At 41.6% G+C, this 22,060-nt stretch overlaps 1 protein-coding gene across 2 annotated transcripts in view; it reads left to right on the top strand.

Annotated features, from left to right (window-relative positions):
- Positions 1-3,794: 3,794 nt before the first annotated feature.
- Positions 3,795-22,060, top strand: part of GPNMB (glycoprotein nmb) — a gene marked incomplete at its 5' end in the record, with an annotated part of 29,075 nt that continues 10,809 nt past the window's right edge. For both annotated transcript variants that reach the window (XM_079711168.1, XM_079711167.1), the window contains 6 exons: positions 3,795-3,864; positions 11,396-11,548; positions 13,476-13,619; positions 15,622-15,771; positions 18,421-18,579; positions 18,928-19,239. In XM_079711168.1, coding sequence (XP_079567294.1) covers positions 3,795-3,864; positions 11,396-11,548; positions 13,476-13,619; positions 15,622-15,771; positions 18,421-18,579; positions 18,928-19,239 — 988 coding nt within the window. The remainder of the gene's footprint in view (positions 3,865-11,395; positions 11,549-13,475; positions 13,620-15,621; positions 15,772-18,420; positions 18,580-18,927; positions 19,240-22,060) is intronic.

The raw sequence follows: 22,060 nt of genomic DNA, 5'->3' as shown, positions 1-22,060 counted from the left end.
TGGCCGCTGAGCCTGCGCGTCCAGAGCCTGTGCTCCGCAACGGGAGAGGCCACAACAGTGAGAGACGTTTGCAGCCAGCACCCCAAGAAGAAAACTCCTTTACCAGAGTCTAGTGTCCGATTCCTTCAGGTAGAAAATCAGGCTAAAAATACAACAGCTGTTGCCACTTTGTGATAGCAGAGGTGACCAGAAAATGATGCACTGACCTTTTCTCCTCTTTCCCTGAAAAACGAGGGAAAATATTTTCGTGGAAGAGTAATTTCAAAGCTTAGCAAACCTAGAAACCAGGGGGTTTAATTACTTATTCATGTGGGGAGCACCCAGACAGGAGAGGCTGAGGAACTGGACCCAAAACAGAAGTCTCTGCGTCATTTGTTAATGCTTAAATCTGAAAACTGTGACTCCGATTATAACACGTTAAAAAGCCCACATTAGGACAAAGCAGTCACATGGGCTCTCTCTCTCTCTGAACTGATTCCTTTATCTTCAGTTTATTCTTGCCTTCTGCTCTGCCAAATATCAAAAGCTTTGTTTCAACAAGTCATGTAACCTCTGAGAGTCACTTCCCATCACTGCTCTTATCACACACTCTTCTTATAAACAGAATTTTTTTGCTAAATCACCTGCTGTATAACTGTGATAGGCAGAATAATGGTGCCCCCAAAGATGTCCACATCCTAATCCCCGGAACCTGTGAAGGTGTCCTGTGGCAAGAGGGAATTAAAGGCTGCATATGGCATTAACGTTGCTAATCAACGGACTTTAAGGCAAGGAAATTAACCTGGATTATCCAGGTGAGCCCAATGCAATCACAAGGTCTTATAAGTGAGAGAGGGAGAAAGGAGAATCAGTGTCAGAGAGATTGTGCGTGAGAAAGACGTTCCCGGCCACGGCTGGCTTTGAAGATGGAAGCGGGCCCGAGCCAGGAGGAAATGCAGGGAGACCTCTAGAAGCTACAAAAGGTAAAAGAAACAGATGCTTCACTGGAGCTTCCCTGCTGCTGCTTTGATTTTAGCCCGCTGAGACCCATACCAGAAAGCAAGGTATTAGATTGGTGTAGTTTCAAGCCTCCAGGTTTCTGCAAATTCTGCTAACAGTGGCGATAGGGAATTTATCCAACAGCTATTTATGAGTTGGAGAGGAAAGGGCCTTCATTTTTATTATCTTGCTTAAAAACATCAGTTTGAACTAAAAAATTCCTAAAACTAGAGGGAACTCCCCCACTGCCTGCCATGACACCTGGGTGTGGCTGCCACCTGTCCCCCCACGAGCCTTCCTTGAGGTGGCTGCTACCTTTCTCCCAGCTCAGGGGCTACTCCTCAGGTTGGGACTGTGTCCGCACGAGGGGTGCCAGAACCCAGGCCGCTGAGAGGCCATTTAGGACGTTCTCAGAAGTTGACTATTTGCTCAACAGCATTTCCACCAGGATAATCCTGTGGATAATACCAGGTAATTGCGATGGTTCCCTTCTTTGAAGGAACTATTTCAAACCTTTTTCACAGTATAATTTTATTTTACAAGGAAAAAAAACAAGCTTGAAGATATTTCTTATCCAGAATAGCCCAGTATCTTGAAACCTACAAAGTACTTTATATGTTGTCAGCTGTTGGTTATCAAGGCACTGATTAGCCAATTTGAAGTGCTTTGAAATTAAGAATTTCTGGTGCCTTTGCCTCCATCCAGCTGCCTACGTTTTGCCTGTTGCCTTAGTTCATTGCTATCCCCTGTTGATGGGAGAGGGAAGGAGAGAAGACAAAAGTGAAGACTTGATCCTTGTGTCTGTCACCCTAAAAAAGATCTCGTTACATAAGAGTCTGCCACTTCCAGTTTTCTTAGAGACAGAAAGAGCTAATCTGGCCAAAAATAGAAGCCAGAACTAATCGTAAGCAACAGAGGGAAATCATACTTTGCAAAAATCAATAGTAAGTTTCCCCTACACTGAAGAGTTTTTAATTATAAAAGTTATTCATGTTTGTTGTAAAAAGAAAACAGAACTATATAGATTATTCACATTACATAAAACCAACAACTACTTCCATTATTCACTTACTCATCTGTATTTGAAAACAGTTTTGTTTCAGTTGTGCATATGTTCCCTTCCCTGTTTTTCGCTTCATATTTGCTTCAAAGGCTGTAAAAGCAGCTCTAAAGAGCTGTGTGTGGCCTTAGGGTAGGGAGTTTCACAGACTATTTTTCTTCTATTCCTCATTAGCACAACTGAAACATAAATCACTACCACAGATTTTCCCCTCACCCGACCAGGGCTTCTATATGTACCGAAAACGGTTATGTGGGTGTGACTTAGAGAACGATCACATTCGGTAAAGTCATGTTGCCACATTTTCTGCACATTCTGTAACCAGAAACGATTTGATAAGATGTATGTTCTAGGCAAGCTTGTTTTTACATTTAATGCTTGCTTTCTGTAACATGAAATAAATATGCTGTATGTTGAATGGTCCTGAGTGATACAACACAAATAAATGCTTTGAGAGCAGTTATCAAAAATGATGCAGGTGGTTCCAAAAGTTATATGGAATTGCACAGATATCCTAAATGCACTTTTGAGTAAATTTCTCAGCTACCGGAGATGGTGCAGCTGTTTCAGTCCCCTTTCGGCACAGCGTATGTTTTTATCCATGTATGTCATCCACCATTTCAAGTGATGGAAGAGATCGCTCCCCATCTTAGTTTCCTCTTGGGGGAAGGGGATGTACAAGCACTAGCCAGCACTGGGAAGAGCTGGTCATCTAAATTATGGCAAAAGCATAATTGTGACATTTCAACATGAGCTGGGTGAGTGAATCAGCAAAGGAGTCACAGCAAATTAATAATCAGTGAGGTTGGAGAAAAATGGTACAGATGAACCGGTTTGCAGGGCAGAACTTGAGACACAGATGTAGAGAACAAACGTGTGGACACCAAGGGGGGAAAGCAGCGGCAGGTGGGGATGATGGTGTGATGAACTGGGCGATTGGGACTGACATGTATACACTGATGTGTATAAAATTGATGACTGGGCTTCCCTGGTGGCTCAGTGGTTGAGAATCTGACTGCTAATGCAGGGGACATGGGTTCGAGCCCTGGTCTGGGAAGATCCCACATGACGCAGAGCAACTAGGCCCGTGAGCCACAACTACGGAGCCTGCGCGTCTGGAGCCTGTGCTCCACAACAACAGAGGCTTCGATAGTGAGAGGCCCGCGCACCGCAATGAAGAGTGGCCCCCGCTTGCCACAACTAGAGAAAGCCCTCGCACAGAAACGAAGACCCAACACAGCCAAAAATAAGTAAATTAAAAAAAAAATTGATGACTAATAAGAACCTGCTGTATAAAAAATAAAATTCAAAAGTTCAAAAAAAGAAACGAACAGAATGAATGAACAGAATCTAATTCAAAATATAAGGTAATAAAACATATTTCAAAAAATTTTAAAAATCAGTGAGGTTGGAGATAGAAATTTTATTTGGGGAAGGCTATCAAAACAGGGCCCATAGGAAAGTAAGTCCCTTTAAGTAGAAATATGGAATAACAACACTGAAATGGTGTGCGTCTGAAAAGTGAATAAATAGATACTAAGAGCAAGTGAGTCAGAAGCACATGAGTGGTTGAACTCCAGAGACCAGATCAAGCAGTGCTGCTTAATACCATCACATGATCTGCCCCGAGGCCCATATTTAATTAAAATAAGGAGTGGAGCACAGCAAAAACCAGAAGAACACCGTTGTTCTTAGCGGATGGAGCCAGAGGAGTTACAAGTTAAACCTTGATTGCCTGGATCTGTGAGAATTCAGCATGGAATGTCTCTACTGTTTCCTGGGATTTCTGCTTCTGGCTGCAAGACTGCCACTTGATGCTGCGAAACGTGAGTAACTGTCAATTTCTGTATTTTTAATCCATTCTCTGGCTGTTGTCTGAAGTGATGGGTTTGTCTGAAGTAACTTTGCTTGAGCCCAAAGTTGGACTTCAGGAAGCATTCACGCTCACTTGTTTTCTTCTTCTGAAAACCATTGGGGATGTTGAAAGTACGGCAGAATGCGTTCAGTCCCCATTCTTTGCTCCAGGCTCCTGAAGTGAAAGACATGCAGCCCCTCTGCTGTGGAGCTTTTTTCTATCAAAATTGCCACCCACTCTCTTAGAGACATTGGGAGAGAGTGGGGGGTGGTGGTGAAAGGCACAGTCTCTGGCTTGAGACCACAGCAACGCTACCCACTAAATTTTGTTTCGTTGCCATCTAACAGGAAAGAGCCTCAGATGAAATGGGGCCCAAAATCTGGAATCAGACTTTCTAATAATCCCAACCCAGAAGCTATTGTCAATCCTGCTGAGGGAATTCCCTGGTGATCCAGTGGTTTGGACTCTATGCTTTCACTGCAGAAGGGCCCAGCTTTGATTCCTGGTCAGGGAACTAAGATCCCACAAGCCGCTTGACCAAAAAAAAAAAAAAAAAATCCTGCTGATAGGTTTTCACAGACCTGCAGCAGTTTGCTGCCACTGTAGTGAGGATACTGAGAAAAGAGCTAAAGCCCTGGGTCTCTTTTCTAGTTAGAGTAGAGGCTGGGGACTTTTTAACAATGCTGATGCCCAGATCAGTGAGATCAGAATCTTTGGAGGTGGGGTTGGAGCATCCTTGTTTCAAAATCTCTTGTGATTGGAACGGAAGCCAGAGCTGCAAGCCACTGAGCTCACCGGCGGCCCACTTGTCCAGTCCAGGGGATGGGCGGTCATGGCAGCCCCTATCCTCCAGTGGAGTGGAAGAAGGGAGTGAATTAGACATCTCCCCGGAAGGTCCACTCCACCTCACTCCAGTAGAGTGACAACGTTCCCTGGAGGAAAAGTCCTGATTTTGCCAGACGACTCCAGGGGAGGGAGGTAGGCGCTGAGAAGGGACCCACCATGTGTGTTCACTGTGCTGGCCGCCTCACTTAAATCAGTCAGCTAGTCCTCACAGCCCCCTTTGTGGAGCAGATGGTCCTCCCACTCTTCAACGGGTGAGCACACGAGGAGCCCAGGTCCGGCTTTTCACCTGCTGGGCCCAGATCGAAGAGAGGAGGATCCTGGACACACGTGCACGCGTTCCTCTCACTCCTCCCAGCGGGAGAGAAAAGCCCTACAGCGAAGAGGTCCTTGCAGAGTGCGATGCCCGGCGGCGGCTGGGTGGAGTAGAAAGAGAGGGGGCCGCTGCAGGCTCGGGGTGGGGTGGGGTGGGGAGGAGGCGCTGAGGAGCGGGCGCTGGGCGCGCCGGGAGCCCGCGGTGCTGGGGTTCCGGGATGGGGACCTGGGCTGGGGGGAGGGGAGGAGAGTGTCGGGAGGCCAGTTGTGCCGCCAGCGCTGAGGCCGGTGACGGGGCAGGAAGAGGAGCCGCGACTTTGACCCGGGAGCCCAGACGCAGGGGCTGTGCCGGCGGGGGGCCGGGCCGGAGAGCGGCGGCCCGGGGTTTGTCACTCGTCTGGGCCGCACAGGGCCTCGCAACAGCCCGGGGAGGCCGGGCAGGCTGGCGCTGTTCCCCTGTCCCGGACAAGGGGGAGGGGCCACACGGCGGATACGAGGACGAGGAAGGCTTTCGTGGCAGCCGCTGTCCTCCCTGCCAGCCGTGGTGCTGGACCACGAGTGACTTAGCGCCCCTGAGCTTTCGCTTCTTTGTTTGCAAAACTGGGTAAGAGGGTTCTTGTGACACCAGCTACCAAGGGCCTGGAGTAGCAGTCGTACGTGGTGGCAACTGTCTTGTCTCCAAGTCCCCCCCACCCCCAGGCCAGACTCCCACAGAGGTCCGGGGGATGGAGGGACAGAGAGCTGACAGGTCAGTGGGAGGCCCCTGCACCTAATTCTAGCCTCCCATCCACCAGCACCCCCTTGCTCTGCTCAGCTAAGGCAGGTTAGCCTGAGGCTGGCTGGTAGTTTGAGAGGAGGCCCAACCTATTACCACATAACAAAACCTGCTGTGCCTGGCTTCACCTTGCCTTAAGGCGAAATATCCTGGCCGCAAAAAATAAGGATGGGTAGAATTTAGCAGTATATAAGACACCAAGGGATTCCTTGCCATTTTCCAGTCATAGCCGTGGTAAAAAGAGGAAGGGGAGGCTATTGACGGAGTAGCTCACAAGTGGCCAAGCCGCCATGTCTCTGCTAGTAGAGCAGGACGTCCGAAGGGTAGAGGGAACAGCCACAGGGGTGATGGGTGTGACTCCATTTACCTTCACATCTATTCCCCTCCCCACTTTCTTTTTTAAAGTCTTACTGTTGGGGGTTTTTGATTGTTTATTCTATTTTTTAATTCAACTTTTTATTTTGAGGTTATTGTAGATTCACATGCACTTTTAAGAAATAATACAAAGAGGTCCCCGCTATGTACCCTTTACACGGTTTCTCCCAATGGTAACATCTTGCAAAGTTGTAGTACAATGTGGCAACCAAGATACTGACATTGACATGGTCAAAATACAGAACAGTCACATCACCACAAAGATCCAAAGCCACTTCCCTTTCCCACTCCACCCAACCCCCAGCCCCTGGCAACCACTAATCCATTCTTTAGTTTTATAATTTTGTAACTTCAAGAATGTTAGAGAAATGGAATCATACAGTATGTAAGTTAGGGGAACTGGCTCTTTTTTACTCAACATAATTTATTGAGGTTGTTGTGTATATCAATAGCTAGTTCTTTATCACTGAGTGGTATACCGTACTACATGGATGTACCACAGTTTATCCATTCGCCCAATGAAAGATTTCTGGGTTGTTGCAGCTTGGGCTATTATGAGTAAAGCTGCTCTGAACATTAATGTACAGGTTTTTATGTGAACATAAGTTTCCATTTTTCTGGGACAAATGCCCATGAGTACAACTGCTTGGTTGCATAGTAATTGCATGTTTAGTTTTTACAAGAAACTGCCAAACTGTTTTCCAGAATGACAGTACCATTTCCACCAGCAGTGTATGAGTGATTCAGTTTCTCTACATCTTCACCTACATCTGACGTCATTTTTTAAAATAAATTTATTTATTCTACTTTTGGCTGCATCGGGTCTTCGTTAATGCGTGTGGGCTTTCTCTAGTTGGGGCGAGCAGGGGCTACTCTTCGTTGTGGTGGTCAGGCTTCTCATTGCGGTGGCTTCTCTTGCTGCAGAGCACAGGCTCTAGGCACGTGAGCTTCAGCAGTTGTGGTGCAGGGGCTCAGTAGCTGTGGCTCGTGGGCTTAGTTGCTCTGTGGCATATGGGATCTTCCAGGACCAGGGCTTGAACCCATGGCCCCTGCATTGGCAGGCGGATTCCTAACCACTGAGCCACCAGGGAAGCCCCTGATGTCAGTATTTTTAATTTTAGTCTTTCTGATAGGTATGCAGTGATATCTCATTGTGGTTTTAATGTGCATTTACTCACTGGCTAATGATATTGAACATCTTTTCATGTGTTACTTTGTCTTCTGTACATCCTCATCTGTGAAATGTCTGGTCAGGTCTTTTACCTGGATTATTTGATTTTTTAACACTGAGTTTTGAAAATCCTTTATATGTTCTAGATATTATTCCTTTTTTGGAAATGTGGTTTGCAAATATTTTTCTCCCTGTAATGTGCCTTTTTACCCTCTTCACATGGTATTTCACAGAGCAAAATTTTTTAATTTTAATGAGGTCCAGTTTATCAATTTCTCCCGTTATAGATTATGGTTTTGGTGTTAAGTCTAAGAATTCTTACCTACCTAGAACCTGAAGATTTTTCCTATGTTTTTTACTTTTTTACAGTGCCATGTGTTGAAAGGCTATCTTTTCTCCATTGGATTATATTTGCAAAAATCAGTAGGGCATATCTGTGAGTCTATTTCTGGGTTCTATAGTCTGTTCTATGGGCCTATGCATCTATTCCTTGTCACTCACCTTTTAAGTTTGTATTTTTCCTTGATTTTTGACATTTATTTTTTTTAATTTATTTTTATTTGTTTATTTATTTATTGGCTGTGCTGGGTCTTCGTTGCTGTGCACGGGCTTTCTCTAGTTGCGGCGAGAGGGGACTACTCTTCGTTGCAGTGCCCAGGCTTCTCATTGTGGTGGCTTCTCTTGTTGCGGAGCACGGGCTCTAGAACACGGGGGCTTCAGTAGATGCAGCACACGGGCTCTAGAGCACAGGCTCAGTAGTTGTGGCGCACGGGCTTAGCTGCTCTGCAGCATGTGATATCTTCCTGGACCAGGGCTCAAACCCGTGTCCCCTGCATTGGCAGGTGGATTCTTAACCACTGAGCCACCAGGGAAGCCCAGACTTTTAACATTTAAAATCAAAGGAGAAATCTGTGTTTGGATTATGTTTCTGGAAACACCGACATTCACTCAGGATCTGAGGAAGAGGAAGATGTCGGAAGAGTAGAAAAAACTGATCCTGGGACTCAAAGATGCCAGTCTTCATTTCTACTTGATTACAGATAACTCTGAGTGAATCGTATCACTTCTCTAGGCCTGAATTTCTTCGTCTATAAATGAAAGGATTTGAACGAACTACTCTTAGTTCTTTCTATATAGAACATTCTACCATTCCATGATTCAACATTCAACTGAATTTCCAATTATAATAAACATTTATTGATAAACATAGATTTCCTGCCCTCACTTTGTTCCTCTTTAGAAACAGATACTATCTCACAGTATCACAGGACATGTGTTTTTTTGCCTGATGTGAAGGCCCAGAGAAGAAACATGGCCTGAAATCCCACAGCCTGTTTCGTAGTGGGTTCTGTAACTTCCAGCTCAATGTTCTTTCCCACTCCATCTGCCTCCATTATAAGAAGGGAATTACATGCTTCCCCTTCCTCCTACCAACAAAGAGGAATAGAAGGCAGAGGCTAGTGGCATCCATTCAGTATGGCTTCTCTGAGTACCTTCTAAATACCACCCCTCATAGGAGGCCTCTTTCAGAATGCAAGAGAAAAGGCAGTGTTCCTGGCTCTGAGTCCATAGCCAGACCAAAATGCAAGACCATATGACTAGATGAGACAACAGTTTATAACAGTGTATGATTAGGGGCTGGCAAGGGTTATAGACAGTGGAGCTTTTGCCTGTGAGTAACAGATACTCAAATAGGTTGAGTAAGACATTTATTGTCTCAATCCACGCAAAGGTAGACAAGGCTGGAGGAAGAGCTCAACAACATCGTCAAGGCCTCTTTCTTTTCATGCATCTATTCTGACACCCTTGGTGTGCTGGCCCGCTTCCTCAGATTTTTTCCCCTCGTGGTTAAATATGGCTGTCACAGCCCAGGCATCACATCATTATACTACTGTCTCCAAAATCAATTCTCAGGAGGAAAAAATGGAGAATTTTTCCACTTTATTATTATTTTTTTTAATGATGGAGAAAAATGTTTCCCAGAAGCCTCCAGCAGATTTACACTCAGCTCCCGTCGGCCAGGACCTAATCATCAGTTCCTGCCCAAACTGTAAGGAAAGCTAGGAAAGTGATCCTCTAGAATTTTGAATCATTATGGTAAAAACTCTGCAACAAGAGAAAGAGGACAGGTGCAGGCAGGAACTGTCTGCTACAGTCCTCAAAGAAAGGACAGACAATGTGACCACCAGACTTATCAGGAAAGGCAAAAAGACAGACATCAAGATTGGAAAGAAGTTTAAAAACCCTGGAGCAACCACTAAAACAAAGGTATAGCTAATAAGCCAATAATGCAGATAAAATGGAATCCAAAAATAATCCCAATAAGTATAAGAAAAGAAGAAAAAAGGAACAAAGGGGCTTCCCTGGTGGCGCAGTGGTTGAGAGTCCGCCTGCCAATGCAGGGGACGCGGGTTCGTGCCCCGGTCCGGGAAGATCCCACATGCCGTGGAGCGTCTGGGCCCGTGAGCCATGGCCGCTGAGCCTGCACGTCCGGAGCCTGTGCTCCGCAACGGGAGAGGCCACAACAGTGAGAGGCCCGCGTACTGCAAAAAAAAAAAAAAAGGAATAAAGAACAGAATGGATAAATAGAAAACATAGACAAATCCCACAATATTGATAATTACATTAAATGTAAATTACCTAAACACTCCAAATAAAGAGTAAAAATTATTAGACTAGGTTTTTTTAAAAAACAACAATATGCTGTCTACAAGAAACCCACTTCAAATATAAAAATATTTATAGGTTAAAAGTAAAAGGATGGGGACTTTCCTGGTGGCACAGTGGTTAAGAACCCTCCTGCCAATGGAGGGTACATGGATTTGATCCCTGGTCTGGCAAGATTCCACATGCCACAGAGCAACTAAGCCGGTGCACCACAACTGCTGAGCCTGTGCTCTAGAGCTCGTGAGCCACAACTACTGAGCCCATGTGCCACAACTACTGAAGCCCACGCACCTAGGGCCTGTGCTTCGCAGCAAGAGAAGCCACCACAATGAGAAGCCTGCGCACCACAATGAAGAGTAGTCTCCACTCGCCACAAGTAGAGAAAGCCCGTGTGCAGCAATGAAGACCCAAGACAACCAAAAATAAATATTAATTAATTAATTTTTTAAAATTTTCTAATATGCAAAAAAAAATAAAAGGATGGAAAAAGATGTACCAGTTAAACACTAAGCACTAATATCAAAGTATTCTTCAGAACAAGGAATATTACCAAAGGAAAAAAAGTGAATTCCTAATGTTAAAAGGGTCAATTCATCAAGAAGACTTAACAATTTAAAATAGAGCTTCAAAATACATAAAGCAAATAATGCCAACTGAAAGACAAAGTTGGCAAATTGGCACATCCATAATTATAGTTGAAGATTTCAACATTCCTCTTTCAGTAATGAAATAACAAGCACACAGAAAATCAACAGGAACAGAGAAGTTGCCAAAGACAATATCAACCAGCTTGACATAAGTGACATTAAAAAAACACAATACCCCACAAGCTACACAACTGTATATGGAACGTTCACCAAGACAGACCATGTGCTGGGCCATAAAAACATTTGTTCAGCAATGGGCCCTCCAGTACTGGTACACGTCTCCTGGAACCTTGGAGGCATTCCTCAGCCTGGCACTCCTTGAGCCAAGTAAACCATTCAGAATGGAAAAAGATGAAAAACTGCTCTGAAGATCATTGGCATCAGTGTCTTTCCTAATGATAGTGTATCAAATCCAAATATTCAGAAGACATGTTCTGAGAAACCAAATGATGTCAAAGAAATACTGACATTCAAAATTTTTCCTTGATTCACTTAAAGTACGTAAAGAGAAAGGGTCTGAGTACTTGTAGTCAAGGTATTTCCAGTACGCATTTTTTTAAAAAGCACTTTCTATCTGCTTCACATATTGGAAATATTATGTATGTGCTTTCCAATCTTATGAAGTGAAAAGTTGCTCTAACCATTGTTAGATAATGCTAAATGAGAGATGAGGTAGAAAACATAATTTTTTTTTCAAATATTGTTATAGGCGTTCATGATGTGCTGATCAATGAAAGACCTTCTGGTTATATGCGGGAGCACAGGCAGTTAAATGGCTGGTCATCAGATGAAAATGACTGGAATGAAAAACTCTATCCAGTGTGGAAGAGGGGAGATTCGAGGTGGAAAAACTCTTGGAAAGGTAAATCAAAAGACTCAACCAAAACAACTGTAATTTCTTTTGTTTTTTTTAACTTAAAGTGTACAACATAGTGATTCAATTTTTTTAACTGAAGTATAGTTAATTTACAATGTTGTGTTAATTTCTGCTTGCAGCCAAGTGATTCTGATATATATATATGTATATGTTCATATGTATATATATGAAGACACACATTCTTTTTTCTAATATTCTTTTCCATTATGGTTTATCTCAGGATATTGAATATAGTTCTATAGTTCCCTGTGCTATACAGTAGGACCTTGTTGTTTATCCATTCTATATGTAACAGTTTGCATCTGCCGACCCCAAACTCCCAGTCCATTCCTCCCCACCTCTCCTCCCCCTTGGCAATAACAAGTCCGTTCTATATGTCTGTGAGTCTCTTTCTGTTTCGTAGATATGTTCGTGTCATATTTTAAATTCCACACATAAGAGCTATCATATGGTATTTGTCTTTCTCCTTCTGACTTACTTCACTTAGTATGATAATCTGTAGGTCCATCCATGTTACTGCAAATGGCATTATTTCATTCTTTTTTATGGCTGAGTAGTATAGTCTATTGTATATATGTACTACATCTTCTTTATCTATGCATCTGTTGATGGACATTTAGGTTGTTCCATGTGTTGGCTACTGTGAACAGTGCTACTGTGAACATAGGGGTTCATGTATCTTTTTGAATTATAATTTTGTCTGGCTATAGTCCCAGGAGTGGGATTGCTGGGTCATGTGGTAATTCTATTTTTAGTTTTTTGAGGAACTCCCATACTGTTTTCCATAGTAACTGTACCAATTTACATTCCCACTAACAGTGTAAGAGGGTTCCCTTTCCTCCACACCCTCTCCAGCATTTATTATTTCTGGACTTTTTGTTGATGTCCATTCTGACTAGTGTGAGTTGATACCTCATGGTAGTTTTGATTTGCATTTCTCTAATAATTAGCAATATTGAGCATCTTTTCATGTTCCTATTGGCCATCTGTATGTCATCTTTGGAGAAATGTCTATTTAGGTCTGCCCATTTTCCGATTGGGTTGTTTGATTTTTGTTGTTGAGTTGTATGAGCTGTTTGTATATTCTGGAAATTAATCCCTTATCAGTCACATTGTTTGCAAATATTTTCTCCCATTCCGCAGGCTGTCTTCTAATTTTGTTTATGGTTTCCTTTGCTGTGCAAAAGCTTGTAAGTTTGATTAGGTCCCATCTGCCAAACAGCTGTAATTTCTTATTTCAATTAGCCTTGTAGATTGCAGACTCTGAGATCACAGGGCTCATGGTGCTTCCATGAATGACAGTACACTAGTTACCAAGTGGGAGGCACCTGGATTTGGCAATCTTTCCTTTATCGCAACAATATCACTTTCTAAACTCCTCTCCCCCACCACACACACAGTAAAACCACCTTAGAAATTTACAATTGGTGCCTCTTGGAAGATTTTGAAGAGCAAGCAGTTTTGGCCTCAAACTTAAGTAACTGATGTGGGAATGGTCATCTTCAGAAGTTCTGAGACTCCAGGGCACTTTGACCATCTCGAAAGTGTGGTTTGTCAGAAAGTTAATATCTTTCTGTTCACATCAAAAGCCAATGAATCCTTCAGTCATTGGTTTTGAAATTGAAAGTTGCAAACCTTTAATACCTGTCTCCTCAATCCAATTAAATAGATTTTTAATTATTTTAAGGAAATGTTCTTTCTGTGGTTAGAGAATTCTTCAGTTGGTCTGACTTTTTAAGTTTGTCTTCTGGAATATTGTACTCTGACAGCAAAAGTGAAGAATCCTGCAACTAGTTTGTAAAGAGGCATAAGGATCCTCTGGTCCTTATTTGTAGATTTAACTTTACTTTTTTTGTTTATCAGTGAAAGGGAAAAGAGGTGTTTGATTGAGCTCCACTTTTCTATGCCCTAGGAGACCGTGTGCAGGCACTTCTGACCAGTGATGGACCAGCCCTGGTGGGCTCAACTATAACATTCGCAGTGAACCTGGTATTCCCTAGATGCCAACAGGAAGATGCCAGTGGCAACATAGTCTATGAGAAGAACTGCAGAAATGGTAAGGAATGTTAGTCACATTACAGGAACATGCTAGTTCTCCTAACTACTGGAGACCCTCCTCATAAACCTTAATGCTCACAGGTACTTCTATAAATGCAAGATGCTGCAGTTGTCCCTTGTCACCCCCTCCTCAAGTTGGATGACAAGGAATGTGAATATGTCCCTCCATCAACATCAGCCAAATCCATTTCGTCCAACTGGTGTCTCTCCGCTACTTGGAACTCTCCTCAGATCTACACTGTCAGGCTTGGCCTTTTTTTTTTTTTTGGCAGCCTTTTGCTGCATGTGGGATCTTAGTTCCCTGACCAGACATCGAACCCATGCCCCCCTGCATTGGGAGCTCGGAGTCTTAACCACTGGACCACCAGGGAAGTCCCTAGGCTTCGCCTTTTCTTAGTGCCCAGTTGATTGGACAGAGAATACCTTGTTGATTCTCAGATTTTGGTTTTGTTACTTGGACTTCTTCTGGCTACTCAAAGAATAGTCAATTTGTCAGATCTTTGTTAATCAGATAGGTTTCTGCTCACAAGAATTCCTTAAATTGTGTGCCTAGCACAAATGCTAAGATGTGTCTGTTTTGGTTTTGCTTTGCTCTTAGTTAAAGCAGATAAGCTCTTTGCCCATGTTAAAGAGCACAAATGATTACAAATCCATCAAGGGGGATTATCGTGTTAGAACTGTACAGCCTTAAAAACTCAGGTAATTACTGAGATTCCTCAGTCAGTAACAAGGCTAATAAGTGCAGTTATGATCTGATTTTATTACTTAGAACTTCTGTGAAGCAGTTGATGTGTTTATTTCTTATTAATTCATCATCTTCCTATGAAGAAAACAATGAATTCTGTGTAGAAAGAGTTTGATAATTAAAAAGTGTTGTTTATAATCGTCTGTAGCATTTTTTCTTTCCTTCTGAAAAAGTTAATTCTTATGAATGTTTCAAATGACAATCTAACCCTCTGAGCCCTTTTATATGAAAGAGTCCTTGTGACTTATGAAAAGTTATATAAAATATATATCACCACTAGAAGAAACTAGAATTTTTGAAGAAATGACTAATTCCAGGTGTAGGACAGGGAAAGTACCACGTGAACCAGGGACATCTTGTTGTCCCAGAAAACAAGGGTGTAATGGGGACATGTCACAGGGACACAGAAGGCAGCTTGGGGGGCTCCTACTGGCCATGTTTGGGACAATTTAAGAATAAAAAAAATAATGGCTATAGTAGATTGATAAATAAAAAGGCTCTTCATCAATGTCAGTGACATAAAAAAAACAAGAGGGTGAGGGGATTGTTCTAGATGAAAAAATATTGATCATGACTTGTTTACAATGGAAAACTGATGTTTTCCAAAACATACAGAAAAGTAGAAAGCAGGTACTTCGAGATTCAACAAATTTAACATTTTTTTCCTGTTTCCATCTATCTATCTATCTACCTATCTATGTATCTATCATCTATCTATCTATATTTCTAGGTATATTTCTTTTTTTTTGCTGAATCACTTGAAGAAACAAAATAGCCAAATGTATGATGTGACCCTTGACTAGACTGTGGTAGGCGTGGCGATGACGTGGTTACATAGGAGAATGTCCTTATTCTTTGGAGATGTGTGCTGAAATCTTTAGGAGAGGAGAGTCATGATGTCAAATGAATCAGGGGAAAAAAGCTACAGATAGAGTGTATCAAAGTAAAAAGCTACAGCATCGCTCAGTTTGGTTTGAATATGCTTGTGATTTGGAGACCCAATATGAAGATAAACATGTTAAGTGATAGCTCTAAATTTCCTGAAAAATTGCTTTATATAAAACTCATTGAAATATAACATGTAGGCAGAAAAATGCACAGGTCGTAAAGATACCATTAGATGAACTCTGAATATTAGGGTTTTAGTTGTCCAACCATATTTAAATGAGTTATGAAAAATATGAAAATGTGTTTAATTCAATGAAGAGCATTGAGTATTCTGAGTCAATCATGGCGTGTTCCTTTCTCTCTTTAGATACTGGTCCATCTCCTGACCCATATGTTTACAACTGGACAGCATGGACAGAAGACAGTGACTGGGGAAATGGCACTAGACAAGGCCATCACGGGAAGCCTTTCCCTCACCCCGCAAAATGGAATTTCGTCTATGTGTTCCACACACTTGGTTGGACTTTTACAAACCCCCTTAGCTTCTTCTTTACCTTTCCTTCAAATTTTAAATTTTTTCTCTTTCCATATTCTATAATTGAGAATTACAACACTGGGAGTTTAACAACAGTTACTCTTTTAACTTTCCTTGAATGGAAGGTGAGGGATAAAAGTTAAATCTTGGTTAGCCTTGCCATATCTCCAGGACACAGGTTCAGCTTTCATTTTTTAAGACAAAGCTACTCAATTTTTTTCCATCTAAAACAGTAATAAGAAAAATAATATTTATTTATTTGCATCGCACACGGATGTGCATTTGTTGATTTATTATTTAATTTTTTTATGTTTTTAAAATAATTTTAAGAATTTAACTTATGCTCTTTGTAGGAAATTTGGAAAATGCAGAAAAACGCAAATGAAAACTCAGTCATCATAATTCATACCAGATATTATCATTGTTAACATGATGGTGTTTTCTCTACTAGTATTTCTTTCTTTCTTTTTTCTTAGTATTTCTTGATTAAGATCATAAAATATATACATTTTGATCAATATCATGAGCATTGACTAAAATTCTTGCACGGCTTGTGGGATCTTAGTTCCTTGACCAGGTATCAAACCCAGGCCCCAGCAGTGAAAGCACCGAGTCCTAACCACTGGACCGCATGGGAGTTCTCTAAACTTTTTTATATACATTATTTTAATGACTGCATCTATTCTATTGAGTAAAAGTAAAATAATCTAACTACTCTTCTTCTTTGACATAGCCTACCCTCTTTTTTTTTAACCCCAAATGGTATCCACTTTGCTTTACTATTAGTGAAGTGATTTTTTTTTTAAGGAGGACTAAATTTAGGTTATTATTAGCAAAGCTGCTAAATTCTTAGTTAAAAATCTTACCAGGTGCCACCTGGCTCTGAGTATTGCAAATCTGCTACCAATCATGCAGACTCCAAATTTCTAAATGTTTGGTCTGTCTTCATGAATTACAGACAGCTTCTCTTTCTTCAGCTAACTTATTTATAAATCAAAATAACATATTAATAATACATGGTCCAGTTGAACCGAGTACAAAATATATAACAAATACTATGCTCGTCTATTTAAATCAGCTGATTTAAAGCTGACTTTTTTCAGTCCCTTCATGGCCCTGTCAGTTAATTCCCCAAGTGTCATGATTTCTTTGACCTGACAGTTTGCATGGAGTCACTTAGGCTCACTAACACTCCAGATTCTGTGTAGCCTAGTTAACATCCATTAACTTAACTAGTTAAGATGTCTTTGGGCTTCCCTGGTGGTGCAGTGGTTGAGGGTCCGCCTGCCGACGCAGGGGACACGGGTTCGTGCTCCGGTCTGGGAAAATCCCACATGCCGCGGAGCGGCTGGGCCCGTGAGCCATGTTCGCTGAGCCTGCGCGTCCGGAGACTGTGCTCCGCAGTGGGAGAGGCCACAACAGTGAGAGGCCCGCGTACCACCAAAAAAAATGTCTTTATTTAACATCAGTTTCCAGCCCAGAAACTGCTGTTTTCCTAACAAGACGGTTTTGAATTTCCATCTTCTGCTGAGGTCTCAGAGTTAACTAATATTTTTCCTCAGCTAAGTGCTGCCTCTGTGGTCGGTGCCAGAACTAACATTTCCTCACGTATCACTAATTCCAAGAGACACCTCTTCCCCCTATAACCTCTAACAGAACTGCCTCTTCATTTCAAGGTAAAGGGGGATCGCAAGCCTTTCCTGACACTTTATTTTTTATTTTTTGGGCTGCAACTCGCGGCGTGTGGGATCTTAGTTCCCTGACCAGGGATCGAACCCGTGGCCCCTGCAGTGGAAGCACAGAGTCTTAACCACTGGACCGACAGAGAAGTCCTCCCTTTCCTGACACCTTTGACCATGTGATGAACATGGTCTTTAAACATCTCCATCTCACAAGCATCCATCTTACAATACTTGTTTCAATGACACATCTGTGCCAGGTGCCTCAAAAGGATTAGAAAAATCCTTGAGCCCTGAAGGAGAGGAATTACTTTCACTAGCTAGCCAGTGGCAGTTAGATTTAGGTTAGAGCTGGAAAAAGAAAAAGAAGGACTCAAGGGCCCTAGAAATGTTAATGGAAGTACCCCGTTCCTTTTTATACCCACAATACCCTGTTTCTTTTTCATCACTTACTGCATTTTTATAAACAAATACTACTAGAAGGTGGAGGATTCTAGTTCTCTAAAAGAAAAAAAAAGTTACTTAACAATATAGCTGAACTACTAATATTGTTACAAAAATAAGGTAGATTTTTGGATATATTTTTAACTCCCTTGGACACCTACATTAAATGTATTTTCTGTGGGAAACATGTATTTCAAGTGCCAGATCACTTCCTTATAAAAATTATTTATTTGTAAACTAAGGACTAATGGCATTATCCCACTAAACAGCTCTTTTCATTTTAACCAACTATATACAATTACACTTATGTTTGTGAGATTGTTTTATAAGATTTTATATAAAAATGAGCACCACCTTCTTTTCTGAAGGAGCCAGGACTGCATACCCATCCTGTTTTTCCTTTCCCAGAACTATCTCTAAATGGCAGTTGTTATGCTTTAAGAAACATCAACTTTCTATAATGATCATATAATGTAGCCAATAACTAAACATTTCCATCCTCTCAAAGGTCAATATTTCCAGAAATCGGGACAGTGTTCAGTGAGAGTTTCTATAAACACAGCCAGTGTGACTCTTGGCCCTCAAATCATGGAAGTAACTGTCTATAGAAGACACCGACGGACATACGTTCCCATAGCAAAAGTGAAAGATGTGTATGTGGTAACAGGTGAGTGGAATGAACTCTAAATTAACTGAGCATGAGGCACTTAGTTTTGGTGATGTTAGTGGGTTAGAAAGAATTAGAGCCAAGTATTCTGGGTTAGGTTAAATGTCATCTGGACTCCTTCTCAACCTTATATATTTAATAATGTATTCCATCTATGTTTTCCAGAATAGCCTGGGAAAACTCTAGAAAACTTGTATAAGAAAAGGGAAAATGATGCTGAATTAACCCTAATTTTAATTTCTAAATTAAAAACATTAAAGTCATCCACTTAAAGTCAAGCAATGGTGACTTCCTTTCTTTCTTTTCTTTCTTTCTTTTTTTTTTTTTTTTTTTGGATATATCTTTTAGATCAGATTCCTGTATTTGTGACTATGTCCCAGAAGAACAATCGAAATTCATCTGATGAAACCTTCCTCAAGGACCTCCCCATTATGTTCGATGTCCTGATTCATGATCCCAGCCACTTCCTCAATGAATCTGCCATTTCCTACAAGTGGAACTTTGGGGATAATACTGGTCTGTTTGTTTCCAACAATCACACTTTGAACCACACCTATGTTCTCAATGGAACCTTCAGTCTCAACCTCACTGTGCAAGCTACAGTGCCTGGACCTTGTCCTTCACCTTCACCCAGACCTCCAAAAACCACCCCTTCTTCGGGTAAGTGTTTTCCAGGTCATTTTTGTTGTCAGGGTTCCTTAACACCTAGAAAAAAAATTCATCTGTGTTGTATAATTGGATCCTTAGTTAAAGAGACTGTGTAAAGACTCTGCAATGATTCCATTTTCTACCTGTTGATTTCCTTTAGCTACTTTATCACCATTTTTAGTTGTTAGAGTTTGGAAGAAAGGAGAATGTGTTTAAAGTCACTTGGTGACCTGTATACAGCTCCTTGACCTTCCTAATTCTCACTGGCCCTTGTTATGCGTACGGATGCTTTCCCCCTTCTAGCCTGTCACATTTCTGTTTGCCTCCCTTTTTTTTTAGTTAAGAAACACTGACCCCTTGTAAACATTCAGGCCATCCCACTGTCCTTCCTCCCCCTCCCACATTTCCTTCCCACTTCCATTCTCCTCCCCACCGTGCCCACATCCACCCCATGTCCCATGAAAACTCAGCCACCCTTAAATGTAGCTTACAGATAGGCTCGAAAAAGAATGCACCTTGAGAATATTTCTTGGTTGGCAGGCTGGAAAGATTCCAGACACTAAAATTATTCTAGATATAAGGCATAATTACTTAAATCCCACCTTCTAATAATAGTATATGAGGTCATTCAAGAAGTTCTTCAGAGTTTACTTTGTGAAGCATTAGCTTCCATCTGATTCTACACCCTACCCCACACCATTACTATCCTTCCCCACTCAGCCATGAGTACATCTTACCACCCTGGCATCCCGGGGATGGTAATAGACTGACATCCTCTCACTGGACACTAGAGGGCACCATCACCAAGTCCGGACAGAACACTCGATGATGATGTCCAGACTTGTTGCAATTGGTTTTTTTTTTTTTTTTTTTTTTTTGTGGTACGCGGGCCTCTCACTGTTGTGGCCTCTCCCATTGCGGAGCACAGGCTCCGGACGCGCAGGCTCAGCGGCCATGGCTCACGGGCCCAGCCGCTCCGCGGCATGTGGGATCTTCCCAGACCGGGGCACGAACCCGCTTCCCCTGCATCGGCAGGCGGACTCCCAACCACTGCGCCACCAGGGAAGCCCCTGCAATTGGTTTTTTTACCCACACCTGTTAGATATAAATAATAAACTGTTATTAATAAGAATATCTTGCTAAGTCAAGCATATCTAAAACAAGACACTATAAGTTATTACCTATTTTGATTAATTCTTTCTTGGAATGTTTTAAATTATAAAATTAATGCATGTCCCTTAAAAAAAATTCAAATAAAGAAATTTCAAATAAAAGTGAAAGTTCCTCTTCATGCTCTCCTCTTGAGAGTTAAACCCTGTTAAGGGTTGGTAGTGTTTCTTTCCGGATCTTTTTCTGTGTATTTACAAACATATTCTATAAATACATATAGGATTTGTGGTTTTGATTTTTAGGTAGATGGGTTCATGAAATATGTATGCTACAGTTTGCCTTTTTTCATTTAACAAACATCATAGACATCTTCCCATTATCAGTACATTTAAGTCTAACTCACTTTATTCAGTGGCTTATTTATTTAACCATTCTCTTACTGGTGGATAATTCAGTTAATCCTAATTCCAATTGTAAATATAACTGCATTGAACAACTCGAAACATATAGCTTTGTTCTGGTATTTCTATAGGAGAGTCAATTTATTTATCTACAGGAATTGGTCTTCCTGGGCTTCCCTGGTGGCACAGTGGTTGAGAGTCTGCCTGCCGATGCAGGGGACACGGGTTCGTGCCCCGGTCCAGGAAGATCCCACATGCCGTGGAGCGGCTGGGCCCGTGAGCCATGGCTGCTGAGCCTGCGCGTCCGGAGCCTGTGCTCCACAACAGGAGAGGCCACAACAGTGGGAGGCCCGCATACCGCAAAAAAAAAAAAAAAAAAGAATTGGTCTTCCTTACAAATAAGCAGACCAGGTGTAAAATTCAAAATAAATTACAGGTGCTTGTTACATCTGTCTAGAAATTCCTGAATGGTAAAAGTCTTAATGTTAGGTTATTTAATGTTAGTCTATCTTGAATTGCATTTTTATAAAGCTAGCTTATTTTTCTTAGAACATATTTGTATCATAACATGCAAAAAATATATATTTTAAGTCAATGAAAGAGTATTTTTAATTTGTTATTATTTTCTATAGATGAGACCATAAGCTATAAGGTAGCAATTTGTTAAATTTGTTGAATTAGTTAAATTTCATAGTGAAAGGAAGCTGCCTGGCTTTATCTAAAGGTGTTAGATCAACCATAATCAACCCCAAAATGCCTTAAAGCAACCGTGAGACTTAGGGAATGGAGGGATGGGAATACGTAATGGGCCCAAGGTGATGATAGGAGTCAGCCCATGACTTGAGAAAGGGGCTGGGGTACTTGTCCTCTGGAAGAAAGAACATTTTTCAGCTATGCAGAGCATATTAACAGGCTTGGATTATTGAGCACTGGATTATTATTTGACCAAAAATTATGTTGTCTCTGCTATAGTAAGTGGCTTCAAAATAAGTACAGCTATTAAATAGAAACCAAATGCAACCAAAGGAGTGAGACCGAAGCAGAGCTGAAGTGGTGATTCAGGAAGATAATTACATTATAGAGCAGACAGGTATGCACTAGTTTTAAGCCACAGAATTCTCCTCCCTTAGCTAACCCTGCCATTGATCATTTCTGTGTACAAATCTAAAAAGAAAAACCTTTGTAAGACTGATGCTCATCAGTGTAATATCATATATAATATGTATATATCATATATATATCATATCATGTAGAACTTTTCAACTTTCCCAAAGAATCAAAGGATCTCACACCATTCTCTGAGTAACAGGGACATAAATAGT

The sequence above is a fragment of the Hyperoodon ampullatus genome (genome assembly GCF_949752795.1).
Source record: "Hyperoodon ampullatus genome assembly, chromosome: 9".
Lineage (NCBI taxonomy): Eukaryota > Metazoa > Chordata > Mammalia > Artiodactyla > Ziphiidae > Hyperoodon > Hyperoodon ampullatus.
Note: the sequence above shows the minus strand (reverse complement) of the source record. Positions and strands in the feature narration are given on the sequence as shown.